At 42.5% G+C, this 27,428-nt stretch overlaps 1 protein-coding gene and 2 long non-coding RNA genes across 4 annotated transcripts in view; 1 reads left to right on the forward strand and 2 right to left on the reverse strand.

Annotated features, from left to right (window-relative positions):
• Positions 1-282: 282 nt before the first annotated feature.
• LOC140724162 (uncharacterized) lies at positions 283-1,402 on the forward strand. The gene is made up of 3 exons (XR_012098052.1): positions 283-440; positions 822-948; positions 1,270-1,402. It is a non-coding gene; the product is annotated as an uncharacterized lncRNA (long non-coding RNA).
• Positions 1,403-7,494: 6,092 nt separating this feature from the next.
• Positions 7,495-27,428, reverse strand: part of LOC140724158 (uncharacterized) — a 53,670-nt gene continuing 33,736 nt past the window's right edge. Inside the window, exon 3 of the mRNA XM_073038646.1 lies at positions 7,495-9,767. Coding sequence (XP_072894747.1) covers positions 8,214-9,767 — 1,554 coding nt within the window. The 3' untranslated portion in view covers positions 7,495-8,213. The remainder of the gene's footprint in view (positions 9,768-27,428) is intronic.
• LOC140724161 (uncharacterized) lies at positions 10,020-18,740 on the reverse strand. 2 transcript variants are annotated; one of them, XR_012098050.1, is made up of 3 exons: positions 18,585-18,740; positions 14,829-14,916; positions 10,020-10,260 (listed from the first exon to the last, which is right to left on the reverse strand). It is a non-coding gene; the product is annotated as an uncharacterized lncRNA (long non-coding RNA). The 2 variants fall into 2 exon arrangements; XR_012098051.1 differs by having other exon boundaries at positions 10,020-10,703.

Genomic DNA, 27,428 nt, shown 5'->3' on the forward strand with positions numbered 1-27,428 from the left:
CAGTGCTACCAGAGCTCACCGGAGAGCCCCGCCGACACCTCTGTAAAAAAGTCAAAATAAGCAAGTACGGAATTTAACAACCCCGGATATTAAATAGAGGGAATTTTACGGAAGCGGGGATGTTGGCTGGTGGGGACAAATACCACTAATAACATTAGAATATTTGATCGTTTTTGGTGAAATCCTGGAGCTGTGACTGTTTTTAATTTAGGTATTTGTGAAATTCCTTCTCGCTCGACCCGTTGTCCAAGGAAGCTAGGAAATACCTGTACACAAATGCAAGCATTTTTCCGCTCTTTCCAATTTGTACCATTGGATACCAGGAAGGAGCTATATTAAGCACGGAATGAACATCGAAACCTATGTTTAAGCGTCGAAAATAATGAAAGAAAAATTCACTGCTCGCTCATCTTCGGCCTGATTTTGATGAAATATTCAAGGTAATCATCCAAGATCCTCTTCTACACCTGGATAAATTTAGTTTTGTTTTGGAAGCCAAATGGAAAAAAAAAATTCTAGGCTACAAGCTAGTTTTACGTCATTCCATATAATTAGTGGCTGATTAAATCCTTGGCCTCGCTCCACTAACTGTAGTTGATTGAAAAGAGGCTCTTGTTCTCTTTGTGTTGATAGGAAAAAGAGTAATTTAGTTAGGCAATGAACGAGATGAAATGCATTTCCAAATCTCCCAGATGGTTGCTCTCCTCCCGTTAACATTTGTCACTTCCAAAATACAATATTTTCTATTCGTATAGTTGTGATAATAATTTATGTAAAGATTCAAGCTTCTTTAACTTTTTATATATTTAAACACTAAACAGGATGTACAAAGTTCGAACCATGTAACACCTGACGTGTGAGGATATTTTGAGTATCGACACTCACAGGTACACTTCAATATATTGAGAAAGGGATGGAGCAGTGGACCCAGAGTGAAGTGATAAGCAGGTGAGAGGACGTACAAAGACAGAGAGGATGAGAGGGAGTGGGAGGGAGGGGTGTGAGGTAAATTTGTTCACCGGAAGGGGAAATCGATATTCATACCATCAGGTTGGGTGGGGGCACCCAGACGGAATATAAGTTGCTGATCCTGCACCCTCAGGGTGGCCTCATCTTGGCAAGGGATGGGATGACACGTCGGAACGGGAATGGGAATCGGAATTGAAATGTTTGTACACCGGGAAGTCCCGCTCAGAGTGGATAGTTCAAAGGTTAATTTATTATCAAAGCAGGTATTCATAAATAACGCTGAGTTTTTTTCTTCTCCAGAGAACCACGAAACAAAGAAAGCATGAAAGTCGTTCAGAGAGGGAAAAAAATGAAACTCCCTCCCCATCCCCCGCATCAAAAAGGACGGCATCCCGATCATCAACCCCCAAAACCCACCCCTCCCGCACAAAAGGGAAGAAATATATCGACACCCGTTAAAAAACACACCTACCCGGCACAACTGCGGAGGAGCCGGTATCACCAGTGTAGAGGCGGCCGCATTGGGAGCAGCGGACACAACAGGCGACCCCGGAAGATTCACAGGTGAAGTGTCGCCTCACCTGGAAGGATGTTTGGATAACGGAGAGAGTTCGGCCGTCCGGCCCTTTCACTGTGACACCTCGAACTCCACATCAAATCCGTCCAAACGAATCTGGACGAACTTTAATGACCAATAAATATAATTCCTCTCAGCGATCAGCTGTCTGAGTGATTCCCTGACTCTGAGAGGAAGGGGTATCTATGGTCCACACTGGCAGAGTGTTGAGTTCACCAGGAGACAAAGACTGCAGGGACGAGAGGTTCTCTGTTGACTAATACACTGTGTGTGGACCCCGCTGGCAATTCTGGTGTTGTGACCCGAATCGAGACAAACACCACGCTGCCCACTCCACCAACAACACGGCACAGCCGGACACATAACAGGGGACTTTACATCCCACAACACTGGATTCAGTAATGAAACCCGTGATTAATGTTGTTGTCTCACCAAAAAGTCCATTAACCCTAACCCTGCAATATGGTGTAAAATCCTGCTCCCCATATTAACACGGGTTATACAGACCAAAGAACAAACTGCCGGAGGAACTCAGTGGGTCGGGCAGCATCTGTGGAGGGAAATGGACCGTCAGCATTTCGGGCCGAGACCCTCCCTCTGGACTGAGAGTGGACGGGAAATAGTTAGAGAAAAGAGGTGAGGGGTGGGGATGGGGCAAGAGCTGGGGAGTGAGAGGTGGATCCAGGTGAGGGGGGATGTGGAATGTGAAAATAGTGACAGGGGTGGGAGGTGAGTATTTGGGGCAACACGGGGCTGCAGAAGATGGAAATTAATTCCATAGCGGATGAACAAAGAGGTTAGGGATTATTTGTGATAGAGAGTGCAATGAAGATTCACCTGACTGATCCCTGGAGAGGTGGGGTCATAACCTGAAGAAAGATCAAATGTGATAACTCTAAATGTCATTTAGAGAGTCGAGGACTGGGAGGTGAACACATTGAAATGCACAACATCTTTTCCGGTTGAACCAGGGATCCCAGTCTCTAAAAAAGGGGATGGGAATCAAGCCCGTGACTCTGTGACCTGGGGGTGGAGGGAAAGGGATCGGTGTAGATATGGTGTGGAAAAGTAGACATGTATCTGGAGTAAATATGGAATAATGTGGGGAATGCGGCGGATGGGTCGGGCAGTGTGTGAGGGGTGAGGAGCAGAGTCATCGGTTCAGGTCGGAGTCCCTCCACCCGTCACCTGATCCCGTTTCCTGTTCACTTTTCTCTGCAGATCTGCAGCATTTGCGGGTCACTGCTCTACGTGTACGTGTAGCTTCACCTTTGTCCCCTTCAGACAACGCAGTGAGATCCGGATCAAATAGTTCCACACAATTAGAATAGTTTATTACATTTACAAAATCAGAATAGTTTATTACATTTTTATTTTTTTTTCTATTTTTGTACTATATATATACTTATTTTAAATCACAATTGTTAAAATCTTTTGTTAAGAATTAGGTTCTACTGCTACCGCAGAGACAACGAATTTCATGACACATGCCGGTGCTATTAAACCTGATTCTGATATTGATATGGGAGACCCACCACCGGTCACCTGATCCCAGTTACCGCAGATCGTAATGTGAGATTGAAGCATCTTCCATATATTTGCTTTCCACAGAAATGACAACAGGTCAGTTTCCTTCTGTGGTTCCAGAGCAGAAGCTCAGTCTGTCTAATATTTCCACACAATTAAAGTGGGGAATTTGTTTATTATCATCACGTACTGAGCTACAGTGAGAATCTTGCCTGATGTACCATCCACACAGATCGATCCATTACAACAGTACATTGAGCTCATATACAACAGAACAATAACTGTAACAAAGCATTATGGCTGCAGAGAAAGTGCAGTGCAGATAGACATATGGTGCAGGGTCACGTCGAGTTACATTGTGAGGCCGAGTCCATTTTATATTTCATTTGGCTTATAACCACAGACAGGAAGCCGTCCTTCAGCCTGGTTGCACACCAGGTACAACTTTAAGGCTTTTGTATCTCTTCCCCGATGGGGGAGCGGGTTTGCAGCAAGAATGTCCAGGTTATGAGGTTCTTTGTGTACATGGCCTGCTTTTCCAAGGGAGGGGAAGTGTAGGGAGAGTCCATGGAGTGGAGGCTTGTTTCTCTGATGTTCTCTGCTCTCCAAAGTTCTCTGCAGTTCCTTGCAGTCATGGGCAGAGCAGTAGCCATACAAAGGCATGAAGTATCGACAAGGAGTTCAGAGACCTCGGCCTTCACCCTGCCTTGTGTAGCTGGATCCTGGACTTCCTGTCAGATCGCCGGCATGTGGTAACAGTGGGATCCATCTCCTCTGTCTCTCTGACCCTCAGGACACACAACCCACAGGGTTGTCTGTTTGGCCCTGTCATTTACTTTCTGTGCACCCGTGACTCGTGTTGCCACCCACAGCTCCAATCTGCTAATTAAATTTGCTGAGAATACTACATTGATTGGCCTAATCTCAAATAATAACTTTCAATCGATCAAATGCCTCCTGACAAGGTTCAGTCCAAACAAACTTTTCACCCTTCTTCAGGAGATTAGTCAGAGGAAGAGCGACAGCAGCAAATTTCTTACAGAACTTACGGTAATATCCATTCATTCCCAGAAACCTTCTAAGAGCCTTCTTAGCAGTCAGAATAGGAACTTGAGAAATTGCCTGAACTTTTGCCCGAACAGGAGCCAACTTGCATTGACCTACAACATAGCCAAGACAGGTCACAGTGGCATGGCCAAATTCACTCTTAGCCAAGTTAACTGTAAGGCTGGCCTGGGAAAACCTGTCAAACAGCTTTTCTACTGCAGAGAAATGCTCTTCCCAAGTGTCACTCCCTGTGACTAAGTCATCAATATAGACATCTGTGTGTTCTAACCCTCGAATTTCAAAATCAATCATTCTCTGGAATGTTCCTGGAGCATTTTTCTTTCCAAAAGGCAAAACATTGTATTCATACAACCCAGATGGTGTCACAAATGTAGAAATTTCTCTACCTCTGTCCGTCAATGGAACACACCAATACCCCGTCAACAGATTAATCTTTGTAAGAAATTAGCTATTCCAACTTTATCGATGCAATCATCTACCCTAGGGATCGGATAGGCATCTGTTTTTGTTACTGCATTTACCTTCCCATAATCAGTGCCTCTGAGACCTACTGAATCTGTTTCCACACTTACAACAATTGCTCAGCCAATTTACATTTTCTACGTTCATGCAATATGGGTGTTGTTTAATCAGTTTGGCTTGACCAATATCTGCGTCATGTACTGAGACCGTGGTTTGCTTGGGAACATCGGGAAATAAATCTTTAAACTTCAGAATTAATTTCTTCAGCTGTTGTTGCTTTGGCTGCAGATCAATATTTTCTGGAACAACGGAGTTCATTAGTCTAACTGGGACCATGTTCGGCTTGTGAAAAGTCTCAGACGAGTCAATTGTTTCATTCTCAGGGTTGCCAGATTCATATATTTTGACGACAACACACACATATCGTGCCTGATCGTCAGAATAAGGCTTTATCATATTCATGTGTACCAGCTGTGTTAGTTTACTTCGGTCGTGTGTTGTAATAACATAATTCACATCATTAAATTGAGGGACTATTTCATACGGTCTATTGAATTTCACCTGAAGTGGATTCGTCAACATAAGGCAAGCACCTTATCCCCCACCCGGTATTTTCTTTCGCAACCCTGTTTAACAAACCAACACTTCATTTTGTTTTGAGAAATCTTTAAGTTTTGTCTTGCTGGGCTACAGAATTGGTGTAGTTTATTTTTGAACTTTAAAACATAGTCTAACAAGTTAACATGTACATCGCCATCAATCCACCGCTCCTTTTACAAGGTCAAAGCTCACCTCACTCTGCGACCAAATACGAGTTCAAATGGAGTAAAGCCCAATGATTCCTGAACCGACTCTCTTACTGCGAACAAAAGCAAATGTATTCCTTCATCCTAGTCGTTTCCATTTTCAACACAGTATGTCTTGATCATTGTTTTGGGGCTAGAGTGAAATCTTTCTCAAGCCCCTTGTGATTCCGGATGGTATGTAGACGATGTAATTTGTTTTGCTCCCAGTTCATAAACTACCTGCTGGAATAACCCAAATGAAAAATTACTTCCTTGATCAGACTGGATTTCTTGAGGCAAATCGAATAAAGTAAAAAAAAACTCGGTAAGCGCCTTCGACACATATTTAGCTTTAATATTTCTGAGAGGCATTGCCTCTGGGAATCTGAATGCAGTACACATAATAGTTAGCAGATACTGATGGCCAGCTTTAGTCTTTGGCAATGGGCCAACACAATCCACTATAACATTGGAAAAGGGTTCACCGAATGCAGGTACAGGCTGGAGTGGGACCACTGGGATGACCTGATTAGGTTTAGTCAAAACTTGACAAGTGTGAAAAATCCCAGCATTAATTTCTGGTTTACCCTGGTTATCCCTGCTACTCTTTTCGAAACTCTTATTCAGGGTAAACATAACCTGATGAGTTAAAGCAAACTGATCTTCTAATCTTGCAGACTCCTGCATAGTGGCAGCATCATTTCCATCTAAATACGTCTTTATGTAATCAGGGACGCACTTTTTGAATTCTTCAATTAAAACCAACTCTTTCAAGCTGTTAAAATCATCATTTACATTTTTATATGTGCACCAGCGGGCAATACACACAAATTTCTCATAAGCAAATTCCATATAAGTCTGGTTCACAGATTTCTTCAAATTTCTAAACTTTTGCCTGTATGCTTCTGGGACCAACTCATAAGCTTTGAGCACAGCCTGCTTCACTAGGTCATAATGTGTGGTGCGTGGCCAGCTGGTTAAAGTGTTGAACTAGCGATCTGAAGGTCATGATTTTGAGCCTCAGCCAAGGCAGCGTGAGTGTCCTTGAGCAAAGCACTGAACCACACACAGCTCCTGCACGTTTATAGCCCAGTGGCGATGATTGGGTCAGCATAAATAATCAGCTGCTTCAGCAACTGTCAAAGCAGAATAGGCATGCTAAGCCTTCCCCTTTATTACACTTTGAGACAATTTTCTGTCTGTTTTTCTGCCTCTCTAGCCTCAAACTGCCTCTGCCTTTCCGCAGACTCCAGCTTTAATTTTTCTCACTTGTACTGGAGCTCAAGCTCACTAGGTTTCCTTAAACAAGTTAAACAAAGATTAACAGTGTTATGTGTATATATGTGTGTAAATATAACTCCCAAACTATTGAGCTCGGGGAAAATAAGGCTTGGAGTCTTCAGATGGTAAAGTATGAAAGTTCAGTTCATCCACAAAATAGGTGATGAGAGAGATATTTGTAATTCAGGGTAAATGTCGAGAGAAGGCAGTTATGTCGAACAGCAAGGGAGATGAGGCTGAGTACAGAGCTATGGTGGAAATCTTGTCACATGGTACGAGCAGAATCATCTGCAGCTTAATGTGAAAAAGACTAAGGAGCTGGTGGTGGACCTGAGGAGGGCTAAGGCACCAGTGACCCCTGTTTCCATCCAAGGAGTCAGTGTGGACATGGTGGAGGATTACAAATACCTGGGGAGACGAATTGACAATAAACTGGACTGCTCAAAGAACACTCAGGCTGTTTACAAGAAGGGTTAGAGCCGTCTCTATTTCCTGAGGAGACTGAGGTCCTTTGACATCTACCAGACGATGGTGAGGATGTTCTACGAGGCTGTGGTGACCAGTGCTATCATGTTTGCTGTTGTGTGCTGGGGCAGCAGGCTGTGGGTAGCAGACACCAACAGAATCAACAAACTCATTCGTAAGGCCAGTGATGTTGTGGGGGTGGAACTGGACTCTCTGACGGTGGTGTCGGAAAAGATAATGCTGTCCAAGTTGCATGCCATCTTGGACAATGAATCCCATCCAATCCATAATGTACTAGTTCGGCACAGGAGTACATTCAGCCAAAGACTCATTCCACCGAGATCTAACACTGAACATCACAGGAAGTCATTCCTGCCTGTGGCCATCAAACTTTTCTAATCTTCCCTCGGAGTGTCAGACACCCTGAGCCAATAGGCTGGTCCTGGACTTATTTCCACTTGCAAAGATTAACTTATTATTATTTAATTATTGATGGTTTTATATTGCTATATTTCTACACTATTCTTGGTTGGTACGACTGTAACGAAACTCAATTTCCCTCAGGATCAATAAAGTACATCTGTCTGTCTGTCTGTCTGTTCTCCAGGTTCCATAGTGTTAAAATGAGAGAACAATTGCTGTAGATTTTATCTGTGATCTTTACAAATCTACATACGAATTATCACCGAAAGTGACCTGTCATGAGGGGTATCATCTTCAAATGAATGACCACATCACACCCAGGCAAGGGTTAACACATAAGTGGTCTCGACAGGATATCCCAAATCAGATCCACTCCTATGGGTTAAATGAGGTGACAACCATACATTCGATGTACGGTGAATGGATAATTAACTCACCCTTGTGGGCATAGGAAAGTTCTAAACAGTGACCTTTGGTCACTAGTTCCCTGGTTTCAATCCTTCCATTTTTCATCTGGCTCCGTCTGACTCTGAGTGTCTGTGTCCTCAGTTAAATCTAAACAAGCTGCGAGCAATGTAAACAAGCTGCAAGTCAGACTGATTCACCTTCTTAATCGCTCTTAAAATGACAGTCCATATCAAATGAAACCTAGGGATTCACAACAATGGCCACTCCCCAATATGAACTGACTTGTGTTCCAGTAGTTGGGATGACTGAGTGAATCCTTTGCCACATTCTGAGCAGGTGAACGGCCTCTCTCTAGTGTGAACTCGCTGATGTTTCTGTAGGTTGGATGACTGAGTGAATCCCTTTCCACAGTCTGAGCAGGTGAACAGCCTCTCCCCAGTGTGAACTGACTGGTGTGCCAGTAGGTGGGATGACCGAGTGAATCTCTGCCCACATTCTGAGCAGGTGAACGGCTTCTCCCCAGTGTGAACTCGCTGATGACTATGTAGATTGGATGAATGAGTGAATCTCCTCCCACATTCTGAGCAGGTGAATGGCTTCTCCCCAGTGTGAACTCGCTGGTGTACCAGTAAGGTGGATGACTCAGTGAATCCTTTCCCACATTCTGAGCAGGTGAACGGCTTCTCCCCAGTGTGAACTGACTGGTGTTCCAGTAGGTGGGATGACTGACTGAATCCCTTCCCACATTCTGAGCCGGTGAACGGCTTCTCCCCTGTGTGAACTCGCTGATGTCTCCGTAGGTGGGATGACTGAGTGAATCTCTTCCCACATTCTGAGCAGGTGAACGGCTTCTCCCCAGTGTGAACTCGCTGATGTCTCTGTAGGCTGGATGACTGAGTGAATCCCTTCCCACATTCTGAGCAGGTGAACGGCTTCTCCCCAGTGTGAACTCGCTGATGACTCTGTAAGGTGGAAGAGTCAGTGAATCCATTCCCACATTCTGAGCAGGTGAAAGGCCACTCCCCTGTGTGAACTTGCTGATGTGCCAGTAGTTGGGATGACCGAATGAATCCCTTCCCACACTCTGAGCAGGTGAATGGCCTCTCCCCAGTGTGAACTCGCTGATGAATATGCAGGTGGGATGACTGAATGAATCCTTTCCCACATTCTGAGCAGGTGAACGGCTTCTCCCCAGTGTGAACTCGCTGGTGTACCAGTAAGGTGGATGACTCAGTGAATCCTTTCCCACATTCTGAGCAGGTGAACGGCTTCTCCCCAGTGTGAACTCGCTGATGACTATGTAGATTGGATGAATGAGTGAATCTCTTCCCACATTCTGAGCAGGTGAATGGCTTCTCCCCAGTGTGAACTCGCTGATGAATATGCAGGTGGGATGACTGAGTAAATCCTTTCCCACATTCTGAGCAGGCGAACGGCTTCTCCCCAGTGTGAACTCGCTGATGTCTCCGTAGGCTGGATGACTGAGTGAATCCCTTCCCACATTCTGAGCAGGTGAATGGCTTCTCCCCAGTGTGAACTCGCTGATGACTATGTAGATTGGATGAATGAGTGAATTTCTTCCCACATTCTGAGCCGGTGAACGACTTCTCCCCAGTGTGAACTCGCTGATGTCTCCGTAGGTGGGATGACTGAGTGAATCTCTTCCCACATTCTGAGCAGGTGAACGGCTTCTCCCCAGTGTGAACTCGCTGATGTCTCCATAGGCTGGATGACTGAGTGAATCTCTTCCCACATTCTGAGCAAGTGAACGGCTTCTCCCCAGTGTGAACTCGCTGATGACTCTGTAAGGTGGAAGAGTCAGTGAATCCTTTCCCCCATTCTGAGCAGGTGAACGCCCTCTCCCCAGTGTGAACCCACTGGTGTGCCATTAGGTCAGATGACTGAGTGAATCCTTTCCCAGATAATCAGCAGATCACCAGCCTTTGCCCAGAGTGAACTGACTGGTGTGTCCACAGGTGGGAAGAATGACTGAATCATTTCTCACACACAGAACAGGTGAATGGCCTTGCCCAGTGTGAACTTGCTGATGTACCTTCAATTGTGATAACCGAGTGAATCCATTCCCACTGTTTGAGCAGGTGAACAGCCTTTCTCCTGTGTAAAATGACGGGTTGCCAGTTGGTCAAATGACCGAGTGAATCCCTCCCCACAGTCTGAGCAGGAAGGATGGTCGATTGAATCCCTTGCTCCACTTCTTAAATATCTGGACAGAGACAACAAAACTGGTGTGCCGTGTTTGAACTTCCTGGAGACAAATTCCTTCTTGTTTTGAACCTGTAAAAAGATTTACAAAATCCATCAATGGGTTTAGGAAAACATTTCAGATGAGATTACTTGAGTTGCCAAGGTTTGATCTGGTATCACACTGTTACAGTGAGGTTCTATCCAAGTTGCGCAGAGAAATCATCTCCTGACTGGGCAGATTGCTGGTATCTGGAATGACCATCAATTCCCCCGATGCTCTTCCTGTCTCTATAAGAATGGGGCATTTCTGCCATCTGCAATTTGTACCTTGGCTGAGTTGGACTCTCTCCATTGTTATTATTCCCTGTTCCTGCTGAGCTGCATGGGTGCCTGGCCCCACAGTAACTGAAACAGTCTCACGCAATTAGCCTTTCTTGACGTGCATCTGGAATTTTCTTTTATGTATTATTAAAGTGCCACAGATTTAATGCCATATAAAAATTCCTGTTGAGGTGAATGGTTGGTCCGCACAGCTGTTAAAAAGACAGAGTGAATTTTTATAGTATAGTATTTCACATTCTTGTAGAAAATTACAACACAGAAACATGCCCTTTGGGCCATCTAGTCTGTGCTGAACTATTTAATCTGCCCACTCCCATACCCCTACCATGCAGGTACCTACATGAACCTCTGAAATGTTGAAATCGAGCTTGCATGCACCACTTGTGCTGGCTGCTCATTCCACACCCGGATGACTGTTTGTGTGAAGAAGTTTCCCCTCATGTTCCCCTTAACATTTCACCTTTCACCCTTAACCCTTGGCCTCTGGTTGTACTCCCACCCCATCTCAGTGGTAAAAGCCAGCTTGCATTTACACTATCTATGCCCCTCTATCACAATCAAATCTCCCCTCAATCTCCTACAGTCCAAGGAATAAAGTCCTGACCTGTTCAATCTTTCCTTATAACCCAAGTACTCCAGACCTGGCAACATCCTTGTGAATTTTCTCTGAACTCTTTCTAAGTCCTTACATCTTTCCTGTAGGTTGGTGACCAAAACTGCACTTAGTACTCCAAATTAGGCCTCACCAATATCTTCTATAAGTCAACATAACATCCATCAATTGTTGTCAGTACTTTTGTTCATGAAGGCCATTGGGCTAAAATCTTCCCTTCCGTCTCTATCTAACTGTGAAACCACTTTCAGTGAATTAAGGACTTTCTTCTACAAGAGGTCCCTTTCTTCTACAACACTCCTCCGTGCCCGACCAGTCACTGTGAAAGACCTCCCTTGGTAAGTCAGACCAAAGTGCAACAACTCACACTTGTCTGCATTAAATTCCTTTTTCCATTTCTCAAACCATTTTGCCAGCTGGTCCAGATCGCACTGCAAGTTTAAATGCTTTTTTGGTATTGACTAGATGGGACAAGTAGCCTGTTTCTTTACTGAACTTCTCCATGTTTCTATGGCAGAGAAGCTGGCCAAACTTGTTTGGAAGGGAAAGGGTAGGAGTGACAATTGAGCAGCAGTGGCTGGATTTTCTGGAGCAATTTGGGGCCTGAGTGATTCCACAGAAGTGGAAGCATTAGAAAGACAGGAGGACACAACTGTGGCTAAAATGAGAAGCCAAAGCCAACATAAATGTCAAAGAGAGGGCAAACAAAAGAACAAAAACTATTCGGAAGCTTTGAGAAACCAAAAGAAGACAAAAAAAATTCAGATGAGCTCAGTGCGTGGAATCATGATTTGTAGTCATTAATGGGTCTCGGTAGCACCCAACAGTCTGAGGCATTTAGAGGAACAAAATATACGAGGCTTCAATTTCTCTTCAAAAGCAAGGTTCCCTGGACCGGTTACCTTTCAACTTTCATTTTGGCAGCCACATACAAACTCCGCATCCTCAAAAATTCACATCTGAAGGCCTCCCACTTACAGGTACTCCTTTGCCAGGAAACAACCTGTCCCAAACCACACTTGTCAGATCCTTTCTGATAACTTCAAAATTGACCCTTCTGCAATTTAGTATCTCAACCCGTGGTCCAGACCTCTGTTTTTCCATATTTACTTTGAATCTCATGGCATTCTGTCACCACCCTGGATCATTTCCTAACAGCTTCTACATCGGGAATTCTACATACTGATTAAGGTCACATTTGACAAACTTTACCCGATCTAATCCTTTTACAGTATGGGAGTCCCAGTCAATATATGGAAAGTTAAAATCACTTACTGCAACAACCTTTGGTTCTTGGCATGGTCTGCAATCTCTCTACAAATATCTCTAAATCCCTCAGACTGTTGGGTGTAAACAAGCCCCTATAATGGTTACAATATCATAATTCCCTGTCCTGAGCTCATCGGGCTTTCCTACGATGCTTCGTGCATTGTGATATACACAGCTCAGCACATTCATCGCACCATGCTCAACCATTTGATTGCTGACTCTGTCTGAGGTCTGAACAACATCTGACTTGTGTCAAGAAAACAAACTCCCCCTCAATGTCACAAAAACAGAGGAGCTGATTGTGGATTGCAGGAGGAATGGAGACACTCTAACCCCTGTTGACATCAAAGGATCTGGGGCTGAGAGGATGAACAGCTTTAAGATCCTCGGCATAAACATCACCAAGCATCTCACATGGTCTGTACATACCGGCTGTGTTGTGAAAAGAGGACAGCAGCACCTCTTTCACCTCAGATAGTTGAAGAAGTTGGGAATGGGGCCCGAAATCCTGAGGACTTTCTACAGGGACACAATTGAGAGCATCCTGACTGGCTGCATCACTGCCTGGTATGGGAACTGTACTTCCCTTAATTGCAGGAACCTGCAGAAATTGGTGCGGGACAGCCCAGTGCATCTGTAGATGTGAACTTCCCACTATTCAGGACATTTACAGAGACAGGTGTGGAAAAAGGGCCCAAAAGATATTGGGGACCCAATTCACCACAACCACAAACTGTTCCTGCTGCTACCATCCAGGAAATGGTACCACAGCAAAAGGACCAACAGGCTCCGGGACATCATCTTCCACCAGGCTATCAGACTGATTAATTCATGCTAATACAATTGCATATCTATGTTATACTGACTGTTCTATGCACAAACTATTTATTATAAATTACTATAAATTACACATTGCACATTTAGATGGAGATGTAACGTAAAGACTTCTACTCCTCATGTGCATGAGGGATGTATGTAAGAAAGTCAATTCAATTCAAATCACCCTCTCCACTATCTGTCCTGTCATTCTGGCTCCCATTCCCCCTACAAATCATTTTAACCACATCAGCACGCCCCTCCACCACACTTGCTCTCGCAGCCTTACCACTAGGATATTAGTCCCCTTCCTGTTCTGTTCCCCTAACTAATGAATCCCCTATCACTCCTTTGACTTTCCTCTGCCAGGTAATCCCCCCCAATACTTTCTAAAGTGTTTCACCTGTTGTTGTGTGGGATGGCCACAAGAGTGCTCTGCAATGGGTATGTAACCTCATTCCCCTTCCTGATTCTCGCCCAGTTTCCTGTGTCCTGCAACTTGGGTGGAACTCACCTCTCTTCATGTCATATGTATTACCCCCTCCAACTCCCGGATGATCCGGAATTCATCCATTTCCAGTTCCAATTCCTTAAAGTGCACATAAATCATGTACTGTGTTTTTTTTTTTACCCAGTGACAACATGTGCACAGTGAATTTTATATAGAGAGGTATTCATTTTCACAGCTAGCAAATCACTGTCAATAAAAACTTTGATCTCCTCTGGGTTCTATCGAATTCATCTGCACTCTCACACAGCCTATGTAGCAGGCCTATAGCGGGTTATGAAGGATTTTCTCGCCAGAGCTTTTGCACACTGTCCATATGTGACTTGCTTGCTAAATGACGCTTTAAAAAGTCAGATTTCCAAATTTCACTCCACTTCTTCCCATTTGCAAATTCTCCAGCAACTTTTGCATCACCACAATACAGACAGGTAACAGCAGTTTCTGTGTTGTACATAAATATTTCCCCTGAACCCTCTCCAGATGACGGACGGTGATGAACTCGGTGATGGCAATGCCAAGGCAGTAGTCTGTCTCACTGGAGTCTGGCACATTTGTGATGTGAAAGATACTTGTTGCCCAGGACAAAGGTGTTTGATATTATCATGTACCCAGAGAGAATGGGTCAAAACATGTTCTCACCTGTAGAAAAGTTCAGAACAGGATGAGTTAGAACAAACAACACAGACACAAAATGCTGGAGGAACTCAGCAGGCCAGGCAGCATCTATGGAAAAGAGTACTAATGCTGAGTTCCTCCGGCATTTTGTGTGTGTCGCTTGGATTTCCAGCATCTGCAGATTTCCTCTTGTTTGTGATTGGAGGTAGAACAAAGGTAATTTTCTCTACTGCTGATGCAAAAGATTTTGTTCCCTTTCTCCGAGTTCCTAATCCTTGCCTTTATTATGGCCGGATCTCAGCTCTGTCTGAGAGATCTATCGGTTCCCATTCCCTCAGCAGCCGGAAGCTCCCCAGGGCCCATGTACGGATCGTGGGACTGAGAGAGAGGGAAGAGAGCAGGACTGTCCCGGGATTGTCGGCCACGGTGACCGGATTTCACAGGAATTGTCCCGAAGTTGCTGTATAATATAAAAACACGGAGAATTGCTCTTACCTGCACCCGATACTCGGGGACGTCCTCAGCCTGACGCCTGCGCATTTCATTGGTGCTTCAGCGCCGGCGAAATTCTTAACGCATGGCCCTATGGGTAATCACGGTGCCATTAAACATTTCTGCAAGCACCGGTTCAATGTCCATACCTCATTTTTTTTCCCAGTGTATAGAAAAATCTGCAGCTGCTTTAACGCAGAAAGTGGCTCCCATAAACAATATACTCAATATCAACGTGTATCTAATGCCAAAGTAAAATGCATATATAAAACACAGGAGATTCTGCAGTTGCTGGAAATACAGAGACGCACACACACAAAATGCTGGAGGAACTCTGCAATTCAGAGAGCAACTAAGCAGCGGAGTACACAGTCTAGGCATGCTGAAGGGGCTCGGCCTAAACGTTGTCTATTTATTCCTCTCCACAATTGCTGCCTGAAATTAACCACCTTTTTTTCCGGTCAACCAGTTTACAAACGTTTCTGATCTTTCTTTTGTAGCCACATCCTACTGGTCTGATTCCTCCTCCTCCTCCTTGTAAACTCTAGACCCCATCTCTCTCTCTGGAGCCCCAAAGCCCTGACTCAGGCTGGCAAATCTTCGGTTTCTGACTCTGAACCATCGAAGATTCGCTCGCTAGTCTGCTGTCAGACTTTAGAGGTGCTTTGTGTTACGAGACCGCAGGTTTGCTTACTGTGAGTGTCGCTTTAAGTGCCTGAGTGAGGCAGGGCTGTGACGTCAGACACAAAGAGAGAGAGAGAGAGAGAACGTCAAAACCACAGTCAGCTCATCGTCTTATTCACCCTGGAGAAAATCATACAGGTGTATAAGATGATGAGAGGCATTGGTCGTGTGGATAGCCAGAGGCTTTTTCCCAGGGCAGAAATGGCTAACACGAGGGGGAATAGGTTTAAGCTGCTTGGAAGTAGGTACAGAGGAGATGTCAGAGCTAAGTTTTCTAAGCAAAGAATGGTGTGTGTGTGGAATGCACTGCTAGCGACGGTGGTAGAGGCTGATACAATAGTGTCATTTAAGAGACTCTTAGATAGGTACATGGAGCTTAGGAAAATGGGTGGCTATGCGGCAGGGTAATTCTAAGCAGCTTCTAGAGTAAGATACATGGTCGGCACAGCAATGTGGGACAAAGCATCTGTAATGTGTTGTACATTTATATGTTTCCTTGAAATTCACGGGAAATCTCCTATCCCACGGAGTGGTGACTAGTTGCAACCTGTCATCTCAGGGAGAGAGAGAGGGGAATGGCAGGGAGAGATTTTGATATACGGATATGGAACAGAAACATGGGCAGGAATCAGATGGGCTGAGTGGCCTTTCTAGTGTACATTGTGAGTGTGGTAGAGACAGTAAGTACCTGAGACACGGGATTTGATACAGAACTGATTTATCTTTCACAGATCCACAATATTAAACACCAGTCTAGTTTAAGGCTAACATCAGCAGAACGGACTCCTCCAAGGCTCACTGACCAGGGTTCAGTCCTGGGTGTGATGAGCAGCCGCAAGAACTGCAGAATCTGACAGTAACAGTCCCTCATGAACCTGCAGCTGTCATCAGTCACCGTGATGGCTAAACTTTTAACACAGAGATGATTTGAACTTCCTCCCTGATGTAGGAGCGCTCAGACCGAAGATGTAGGGGAGAAGGGGAAAAAAAGAGATAATGAAGTTGTTTGCACCGTTAGGGATAAACAGAGAGGAAGAGGTGGAAAGTTTCTTGAATGCATCTGTTTTAATGCTAGGAGCATTGTAAGAAAGGTGGATGAGCTTAGAGTATGGATTGATAACTGGAAATATGATGTTGTATCTATTAGTGAAACATGGTTGCAGGAGGCGTGTGATTGGCAACTAAATATTCCTGGATTTCATTGCTTCTGGTGTGATAGAATCAAAAGGGCAAGAAGGGGAGGTATTGCAATGCTTGTCCGAGAAAATATTACAGCGGTGCTTTGACAGGATAGGTTACAGGGCTCATTTAGGGAGTCTATTTGGGTGGAATTGAGGAATGGGAAAGGTATAGTAACACTTATAGGGGTGTATTATAAACCACCTAATTGGGAACGAGAATTGGAGGAGCAAATTTGTAAGGAGATAGCAGATATTTGTAGAAAGCACAAGGTTGTGATTGTAGGAGATTTTAATTTTCCACACATAGAAACATAGAAAATAGGTGCAGTAGTAGGCCATTAGGCCATTCAAGCCTGCACCGCCATTCAGTATGATCATGGCTGATCATCCAACTCAGAACCCTGTACCGGCTTTCTCTCCATACCCCCGATCCCTTTAGCTACGAGGGCCATATCTAACTCCCTCTTAAATATAGCCAATGAACCGGCCTCAACTGTTTCCTGTGGCAGAGAATTCCACAGGTTCACCACTCTGTGTGTGAAGAAGTTTTTCCTCATCTTGGTCCTAAAAGGCTTCGCCTTTATCCTTAAACTGTGACCCCTCGTTCTGGACTCCCCCAACATCGGAAACAATCTTCCTGCATCTAGCCTGTCCAATCCCTTTAGAATTTTATACGTTTCAATAAGATCCCCCTCAGTCTTCTAAATTCCAGCGAGTATAAGCCTAGTCGATCCAGTCTTCCTTCATATGAAAGTCCTGCCATCCCAGGAATCAATCTGGTGAACCTTCTTTGTACTCCCTCTATGGCAAGAATGTCTTTCCTCAGATTAGGGAACCAAAACTGCAAACAGTATGCCAGCTGTGGCCTCACCAGGGCCTTGTACAACAGCAGTAGAACCTCCCTGCTCCTGTACTCAAATCCTCTTGCTACGAATGCCAACATACCATTTGCTTTTTTCACTGCCTGCTGTACCTGCATGCCCACTTTCAATGACTGGTGTACAATGACACCCAGGTCTCGTTGCACCTCCCCTTTTCCTAATCGGCCATTCAGATAATAATCTGTTTTCCTGTTCTTGCAACCAAAGTGAATAACCTTACATTTATCCACATTAGATGGATAGATAGATAGATAGATAGATAGATAGATAGATAGATAGATAGATAGATAGATACTTTATTCATCCCCATGGGGAAATTCAACATTTTTTCCAATGTCCCATACACTTGTTGTAGCAAAACTAATTACATACAATACTTAACTCAGTAAAAATATGATATGCATCTAAATCACTTTCTCAAAAAGCATTAATAAAAGCTTTTAAAAAGTTCTTAAGTAGTTTACTTAAATACATTAAATACAATCAACCCCGGCACTTTAACATATCTTACTCCTGGCGGTTGAATTGTAAAGCCTAATGGCATTGGGGAGTATTGACCTCTTCATCCTGTCTGAGGAGCATTGCATCGATAGCAACCTGTCGCTGAAACTGCTTCTCTGAGTCTGGATGGTGCTAGGTAGAGGATGTTCAGGGTTTTCCATAATTGACCGTAGCCTACTCAGCGCCCTTCGCTCAGCTACCGATGTTATACTCTACAGTACTTTGCCCACGACAGAGCCCGCCTTCCTTACCAGCTTATTAAGACGTGAGGCGTCCCTCTTCTTAATGCTTCCTCCCCAACACGCCACCACAAAGAAGAGGGCGCTCTCCACAACTGACCTATAGAACATCTTCAGCATCTCACTACAGATATTGAATGACGCCAACCTTCTAAGGAAGTACAGTCGACTCTGTGCTTTCCTGCACAAGGCATCTGTGTTGGCAGTCCAGTCTAGCTTCTCGTCTAACTGTACTCCCAGATAATTGCATCTGCCATGAATTTGCCTACTCACCTAACATATCCAAGTCACCCTGCATCCTCTTAGCATCCTCACAGCTAACACTGCCGCCCAGCTTCGTGTCATCCAAAAACTGGAAGACGCTGCATTTAATTCCCTCGTCTAAATCATTAATATATATTGTAAACAACTGGGTTCCCAGCACTGAGCCTTGCGGTACCCCATTGGTGACTGCCTGCCAATCTGAAAAGGTCCTGTTTACTCCCACTCTTTGCTTCCTGTTTGCCAACCAATTCTCTATCCACATCAATACCATACCCCCAATACCGTGTGCTTTAAGTTTACACACTAATCTCCTGTGTGGGACCTTGTCAAAAGCCTTTTGTAAATCCAAATATACCACATCCACTTGTTCTCCCCTATCCATTCTACTAGTTACATCCTCAAAAAATTCTGTAAGATTCGCCAGACATAATTTTCCTTTCACAAATCCATGCTGATGTTGTCCGATTATTTCACCTCTTTCCAAATGTGCTGTTATCACATCTTTCACAACCAACTCTAGCATTTTCCCCACCACCGATGTCAAGCTAACCAGTCTATAATTCCCCGGTTTCACACTCCCTCCTTTTTTAAAAAAGTGAGGTTACATTAGCCACCCTCCAATCCTCATGAACTAATCCAGAATCTAAGGAGTTTTGAAAAATTATCACTAATGCATCCACTATTTCTTGGGCTACTCTGGGATGCAGACCATCTGGCCCTGGGAATTTATCTGCCTTTCATCCCTTCAATTTACCTAACACCACTTCCCTACTAACATGTATTACCCTCAGTTCCTCCATCTCACTAGACCCTCGGTCCTCTACTATTTCCAGAAGATTATTTATGTCCTCCTTAGTGAAGACAGAACTAAAGTCGTTATTCAATTGGTCTGCCATGTCCTTGTTCCCTATGATCAATTCACCTGTTTCTAACTGTAAGTGACCTATATTTGTCAACCAATTTTTTTCTTTTCACTTATCTATAAAAGCTTTTACAGTCAGTTTTTATGTTCCCTGCCAGCTTTCTCTCATAATCTTTTTTCCCTTTCCTAATTAATCCCATTGTCCTCCTCTGCTAGACACTGAATTTCCTCCAGTCCTCAGGTGCGCCACTTTTTCTGGCTAATTTATATGTTTCTTCTTTGGACTTGATACTATCCCTAATTTCCCTTGTCAGACACGGGTGCACTACCTTCCCTGGTTTATTCTTTTGCCAAACTGGGGTGAACACTTGTTGTAGTTCATCCATGCAATCTTTAAATGCTTGCCATTGCATAGGAATGCTGAGGGACCAACCAGAGAGCAGGCCATTCTACATTGGGTATTGAGCAATGAGGAAGGGTTAGTTAGCAATCTTGTCGTGCGAGGCCCCTTGGGTAAGAGTGACCATAATATGGTGGAATTCTTCATTAAGATGGAGAGTGACATAGTTAATTCAGAAACAAAGGTTCTGAACTTAAAGAAGGGTAACTTTGAAGGTATAAGATGTGAATTAGCTAAGATAGACTGGCAAATGATACTTAAAGGGTTGACGGTGGATATGCAATGGCAAGCACTTAAAGATCACATGGATGAACTACAACAATTGTTCATCCCAGTTTGGAAAAGAATAAACCAGGGAAGGTAGTGCACCCGTGGCTGACAAGGGAAATTAGGGATAGTATCAAGTCCAAAGAAGAAACATATAAATTAGCAAAAAAAAAGTGGCACACCTGAGGTCTGGGAGAAATTCAGAGACCAGCAGAGGAGGACAAAGGGCTTAATTAGGAAAGGGAAAAAAGATTATGAGAGAAAGCTGGCAGGGAACATTAAAAACTGACTGTAAAAGCTTTTACAGATATGTGAATAGAAAAAGATTTGTCAAGACAAATGTAAGGACCTTTACAGTCAGAAACAGGTGAATTGATCATAGGGAACAAAGACACGGCAGACCAATTGAATAACTGCTTTGGTTCTGTCTTCACTAAGGAGGACATAAATAATCCTCCGGAAATTGTAAGGGACCGAGGGTCTCGTGAGATGGAGGAACTGAGGTATAGGTAAATTGAAGGGATTAAAGGCAGATAAATCCACAGGGCCAGATAGTCTGCATCCCAGAGTAGCCCAAGAAATAGTGGATGCATTAGTGATATTTTTTCAAAACTCCTTAGATTCTGAATTGGTTCCTGAGGATTGGAGGGTGGCTAATGTAACCCCACTTTTTAAAAAAGGAGGGAGAGAGAAACTGGGGAATTATAGTCCGGTTAGTCTGATGTCAGTGGTGGGGAAAATGCTGGAGTCGGTTATCAAAGATGTGATAACAGCACATTTGGAAAGAGGTGAAATCATCGGACAAAGTCAGCATGGATTTGTGAAAGGAAAGTCTTGTCTGACGAATCTGTTACGTACCCGTGACACGTGACAGTGGTACCATTGTCATGTGACTGGTGTTGAAGTTATACTGGACTTGAGGTAATGGTCTTGTGATGGTGGAGTGATGTCATTTTCCCGCCAGTAGAGGTCATGTGACAGGTTTTTTTTACAGGGTATAAAAGGAAGACCCACCCTGTCAGGTGGGCAGATGACTTCATGTCACTGCGTGATTTAATATGATGACGCAGTTTAGTTGAAAAATGAAGTTTTATCTAATGCCTAAAGTTTAAAATGTCATTGCCAGCGGTTTCTTTGCTGGTGGAGAGTGAAGATAAGAATTTGGAAGATAAAGATCGAGGAGAATCGATTTTCGACGGTGGAGAGTTCGACCTTGTGTGATCCTCATTCGGAAGGATTTCGTTGACTGTTCTCATGTTAATCTCCGCTGGGATAGCGGGAGATTGAGAATAGCGTGGCAGGAAGGTCAGTGCCTTTAAGCCGTTATATTTCATAAAATTCTTCGTGGGAAAGTTCGACGCCGGGGATAGAAGGACAACGACGTGGAAGAGAATTTAAAACGCCTTAAAAAGTCTCTCCTTTTAAATGGACTGTGAGCTTTTGAACTTTCGGCATACCGCTTTAAAGAACTGTTTTTTTTCAATACCGCTTTAAGAACTGTTTGAACTGTAACGCTATTAAGAACTGTGAATCTGCCGCACAGCAGCTGAATTCCGGTTAAGCTAATGTTTGTTTACTTTTGGGGGGGTTGTTTCAGTGTTTAATAAACGTGTTATTTGTTATAAAAACCCTTGCCTAACTCATATATATTTACTGTTGCTTGAATACGTAACATAAATATGGGGGCTGCGTCCGGGATTGGATCGTTTGAGTTTAAATGCTTGTTGAATTTTTAATCGGTGTTTTGGTAACGGGGAATACTCGATTCTTTTGTTTGATTGGCTTGTGAGTGGTATTCGGCAACGATGAATATTGATGAGTTTCTGGATTCGCCAGCCGCGGATTTGTTAGCGAGGGCGAAAAAAACTGAAGTATCTGAGATTGCTAATAGATTGCAACTTAAAGGTATTTTGAAGACTACATCAAAGGCTGTAATACAGAGAAAAATCGCATCACACTTTGTGGCTTCGGGTGATTTTAATGAATCGATTTTAGAATCGTTTCCAATAAGTAATCTGGAGATACAGTTGCAAATTGAACAAATGAAGTTGGATCAAAGTAAAGCAGAATTGGAGCTTTATAAATTGGAAACTGAACAGAAAGAGAGAGAGTTTGAATATGCAATGGCGAATTTAAGGTCTGGGAATCAGTCTTCTGATTCTAAAAAACCGTTTGTTGCTAGCCAAGAAATTAAATTGGTCCCTCCATTTAGTGAAACAGAAGTGGAAAGATATTTTCAACATTTTGAAACTATTGCTCGGATATCAGACTGGCCGAAAGATAAATGGTCAGTGTTGTTACAGAGTGTAATTAAAGTAAAGCACAGCAAGTTTACACAGCTTTAACTGCTGCGCAAGCATTAGATTATGATATTGTGAAAGCACATATTCTCAAAGCGTACGAATTAGTCCCAGAAGCTTATAGGGAAAGATTCAGGAGTTTGAAAAAGTCTGTGGAAAAGACTTATGTGAAATTTGCCTATGATAAAGCTATGTGTTTTGAGAGATCGGTTTCTTCTAAAAATGTAAATGGGGACTATGATACATTGAGAGAGCTGATTTTAATGGAGGAATTTAAAAGAAGCATTCCTGTTGAACTAAGGACCTACTTAAATGAGAGGGATACTGATAAATTGTAGGACTGTGCTAGATTAGCTGATGAGTATGTTTTAATCCATAAGAATAAATTTCCTCAGGGTAGAATTTTTAAGAGGAAAAATAATATGGAGTCTCATAGTAAATCAGAAATTAAATCAGAAGTTAATGAGAGAGGTAAGGATGAAGGAAAACCTGTGAAGGAAAGACAGTTTGGTCTTATTTGTAACTATTGTAAGAAGCTTGGCCATGTAATAGCTAACTGTTTCAAATTGAAAAAGAAAGAGAAGGAAGCAGTTCCAGATGCTTGTGTGCAACATACTGAAGCACCTGTAAAGTTACATGGTTTGGTAAACACAAATGAGGATTTGTTAGAGTCTGACCAAGTTAGAAAGGGATATGATCATTTTATAACTGAAGGGTTTGTATCCTTGAAAGAAGGATCTACTCTGGTGCCAATAAAAATCCTTAGGGATACTGGAGCTTCTCAATCACTGATGCTAGACAATGTGTTGAAGTTTAATGAAGAGAGTGATACTGGTGAGGTGAATTACATAAGAGATGTTGGAAGTGATTTTATGCCTGTACATTTACATAAAGTAAATTTAAAGTCAGGGTTAGTTACAGGATTTGTTAAAGTAGGATTACAGCATAGCTTACCTGTGAAGGGTATTTCTTTCTTGTTAGGTAATGACTTGGCAGGTGGACAAGTTTTTCCTGAAGTACATTTGACAATGGAGTCAGAGGAACCAGAGATGAATTCTAACACAGATTCTCCTTGTGTTGTGACTAGAGCTATGGCTAAAAAAATTGATGTGCAGAATGAGGTTGTTACTCATGACTGTTCAACTCAGGATTCGAGTTTTGAGGATGTGTCAGAGACTTTCTTACCTTCGTTGTTTGAACAAGATTCTGGGAGTAAGTCTGACTATGAAGATTTATCTCTGTCTCGGAAGGAGATGATAGCAGAGCAGAATAGAGATCCTGAGATTTAAAAATTAAGGGAACAAGCTTTACTAGGTAGTGAAATTGAGAAGGTGTCAGTAGGATATTACTTGGAAAAAGGAGTGTTGATGAGGAAGTGGAGGTCGCCTACAATTCCTGCAAGTGAGGAATGGAATGTTGTTTATCAGGTGGTTGTTCATAAAGTTTATCGGAATGAGATTTTGACTTTAGCTCATAGTGTGCCTTTAGGTGGACATCAAGGGGTAAGGAAAACTGTGGACAAGATTTTAAAACATTTTTACTGGCCTGGTCTAAGAAAAGATGTGGCCATGTTTTGTAAGACGTGCCCTACTTGTCAAATTGTGGGTAAACCAAATCAGGTTACACCAGTAGTTCCATTGCAACCTATTCCAGCATTCGGTGAACCGTTTTCTAAAGTTATTGTAGATTGTGTTGGTCCACTACCAAAGACAAAAACTGGTTATCAGTATTTGTTGACTATCATGTGTACTTCGTCTAGGTTTCCAGAGGCAGTACCACTTAGGAATATAAAAGCTAAAACTGTGACGAAGGCTCTTATAAAATTCTTTACTTATTTTGGATTGCCTAAGGAAATACAAACTGATCAAGGCAGTAATTTTATGTCTGGATTGTTTCAACAGATAGTTTATAAATTGGGAGCTAAGCAAATCACTTCGTCTGCATACCATCCAGAATCGCAAGGTGCCTTGGAGAGGTTTCATTCTACCCTCAAGAATATGATTAGGACATATTGTGTGGAAAATGAAAGTGACTGGGATGAGAGTATAAACTTACTTTTATTTGCAGTAAGGGAATCGGTACAGGAATCTTTAGGTTTTAGTCCATTTGAACTTGTGTTTGGGCATAGAGTTAGAGGACCTTTAGCTTTATTGAAAGAACAGTGGATTAGTAAGGAGGTACACACTAATTTGTTGGACTATATTTTGAAATTTAAGGACAGGTTACATAAAGCTTGTAGCTTAGCCAAGGAAAATTTAAAGTTGGCTCAGGGGAAAATGAAAACTTGGTATGATAAAGAAGCTAGGATGAGGATGTTTAAGCCTGGAGATAAGGTGTTGGTTCTTTTCCCAGTGCAGACAAATCCTTTACAAGCTAGATTTCATGGTCCTTATGAAATTGTGTCTGGAATCAATGATGTGGATTACGTAATAAAAACTCCAGATCGTAGAAGGTCAACACAACTTTGCCACATAAATATGATTAAACCATATTTTGGGAAACAATCTGATACTGTGACTGTTGTGGTTAGTGAGAATGAGTTTGATTTAACTGGGAACATGATAGATGATTCATATGACTTTCATTCTAAATCTAACATTGTTTCTGTTAGGTTACCTAATTCGACCATTCTGGAAAATATGGATGAGAAATTAGCACATTTACAGCTAGAGCAGAAACATCAGATGAAGGAATTGATTTTTATGTATAAGGATTTGTTTCCAGATGTTCCGAGAAGGACTACTATAGCTTCACATGATGTAGATGTTGGAGATGCCAAACCTATTAAACAACATCCATATAGGATGAACATGGAAAAATGTGAACTTGCTGAGAAGGAAATTGAATACATGTTAGAGAATGATATTATTAGACTTTCTAACTCAAATTGGAGTTTGCCATGTGTTATGGTGCCAAAACCTGATGGTAGTATTAGGTTTTGTATGGACTATAGGAAGGTGAATGCTGTAACGAAAACAGATACATATCCAATTCCTAGAGTAGATGATTGTGTAGATAAGGTTGGAAAAGCAAAGTTCCTTACAAAGATTGATTTATTGAAAGGGTATTGGTGTGTTCCATTAACGGACAGAGGTAGAGAAATTTCTGCATTTGTAACTCCATCTGGGTTATATGAGTATAATGTTCTTCCATTTGAGATGAAGAATGCCCCAGGTACTTTCCAGAGGATGATTAATTCTGTGATTCAGGGATTGAAAGATACTGATGCTTATATTGATGATTTAGTGACAGGAAATGATACTTGGGAAACACACATAATTGTGGTGGAGAAATTGTTTGAAAAGCTTTCAAAAGCTAACTTGACTATTAATTTAGCCAAGAGTGAATTTGGACATGCCACTGTGACTTACCTTGGTTATGTTGTAGGTCAAGGTAAGGTAGCTCCTGTTCAGGCAAAAGTTCAGGCAATTTTAGAGATTCCCACTCCAACGGGAAAAAAAACTCTCAGAAGATTTTTGGGAATGGTAGGATATTATCGAAAATTTTGTAAGAATTTTGCTAATGTTGCCCTTCCATTAACTAACCTTCTGCAGAAGAATGTGAAGTTTGTGTGGACAGTGCCTTGTCAGGAAGCTTTTGAAAAATTGAAAACAATGATATGTCAACAACCTGTGCTTAAGGCACCTGACTTTGGAAAACCTTTTTCATTAGCTGTAGATGCTAATGATGAGGCTGGGGGAGCAGTATTGATGCAAAGGAATGAGGGTGATGAGGTTGATCATCCAGTAGCTTACTTTTCTAAGAAATCTAATAAGCATCAAAGAAACTATTCAACAATAGAGAAAGAATTGTTATCTCTTGTTTTAGCTTTGGAATATTTTGAGGTATATGTTGGTACAACTCAAAAACCACTTATTGTTTACACTGATCATAATCCGTTAGTTTCTCTGAGTAAGATGAAAAACAAAAACAGAAGATTATTAAATTGGGGTTTGATGTTACAAAAGTACAATATTGTGATAACTCACGTTAAAGGTAAAGATAATGTGGTTGCTGATTGTCTATCTCTATGTTGAATGTACAATGTAATTTTTTTTTTGAGTGGTTTTTTTATTGTAACTGTATTGTATATTGTGTATGTTATATAATTTATACATTTGTTTTTCTTGTAAGTGATTGTTAAAATTTTTGTTCTTGTAAGACCAAAAATGTTTTTTTTGGAGGGAGGTGTTACGTACCCGTAACACGTGACAGTGGTACCCTTGTCACGTGACTGGGGTTGAAGTTATACTGGACTTGAGGTAATGGTCTTGTGATGGTGGAGTGATGTCATTTTCCCGCCAGTAGAGGTCATGTGACAGGTTTTTTTTACAGGGTATAAAAGGAAGACCCACCCTGTCAGGTGGGGCAGTTCGTGGCTGGATTTGCCAAGATGACTTCATGTCACTGCGTGATTTAATGTGATGACACAGTTTAGTTGAAAAATGAAGTTTTATCTAATGCCTAAAGTTTAAAAGGTCATTGCCAGCGGTTTCTTTGCTGGTGGAGAGTGAAGATAAGAATTTGGAAGATAAAGATCGAGGAGAATCGATTTTCGACGGTGGAAAGTTCGACCTTGTGTGATCCTCATTCGGAAGGATTTCGTTGACTGTTCTCGTGTTAATCTCCGCTGGGATAGCGGGAGATTGAGAATAGTGTGGAAGGAAGGTCAGTGCCTTTAAGCCGTTATATTTCATAAAATTCTTCGTGGGAAAGTTCGATGCTGGGGATAGAAGGACAACGACGTGGAAGAGAATTTAAATCACCTTAAAAAGTCTCTCCTTTTAAATGGTCTGTGAGCTTTTGAACTTTCGGCATACCGCTTTAAAGAACTGTTTTTTTTCAATACCGCTTTAAGAACTGTTTGAACTGCAATGCTATTAAGAACTGTGAATCTGCCGCACAGCAGCTGAATTCCGGTTAAGCTAATGTTTGTTTACTTTTGGGGGGTTTGTTTTCAGTGTTTAATAAACATGTTATTTGTTATAAAAACCCTTGCCTAACTCATATATAATTATTGTTGC

This window comes from Hemitrygon akajei, unplaced genomic scaffold (assembly GCF_048418815.1).
Source record: "Hemitrygon akajei unplaced genomic scaffold, sHemAka1.3 Scf000168, whole genome shotgun sequence".
NCBI lineage: Eukaryota > Metazoa > Chordata > Chondrichthyes > Myliobatiformes > Dasyatidae > Hemitrygon > Hemitrygon akajei.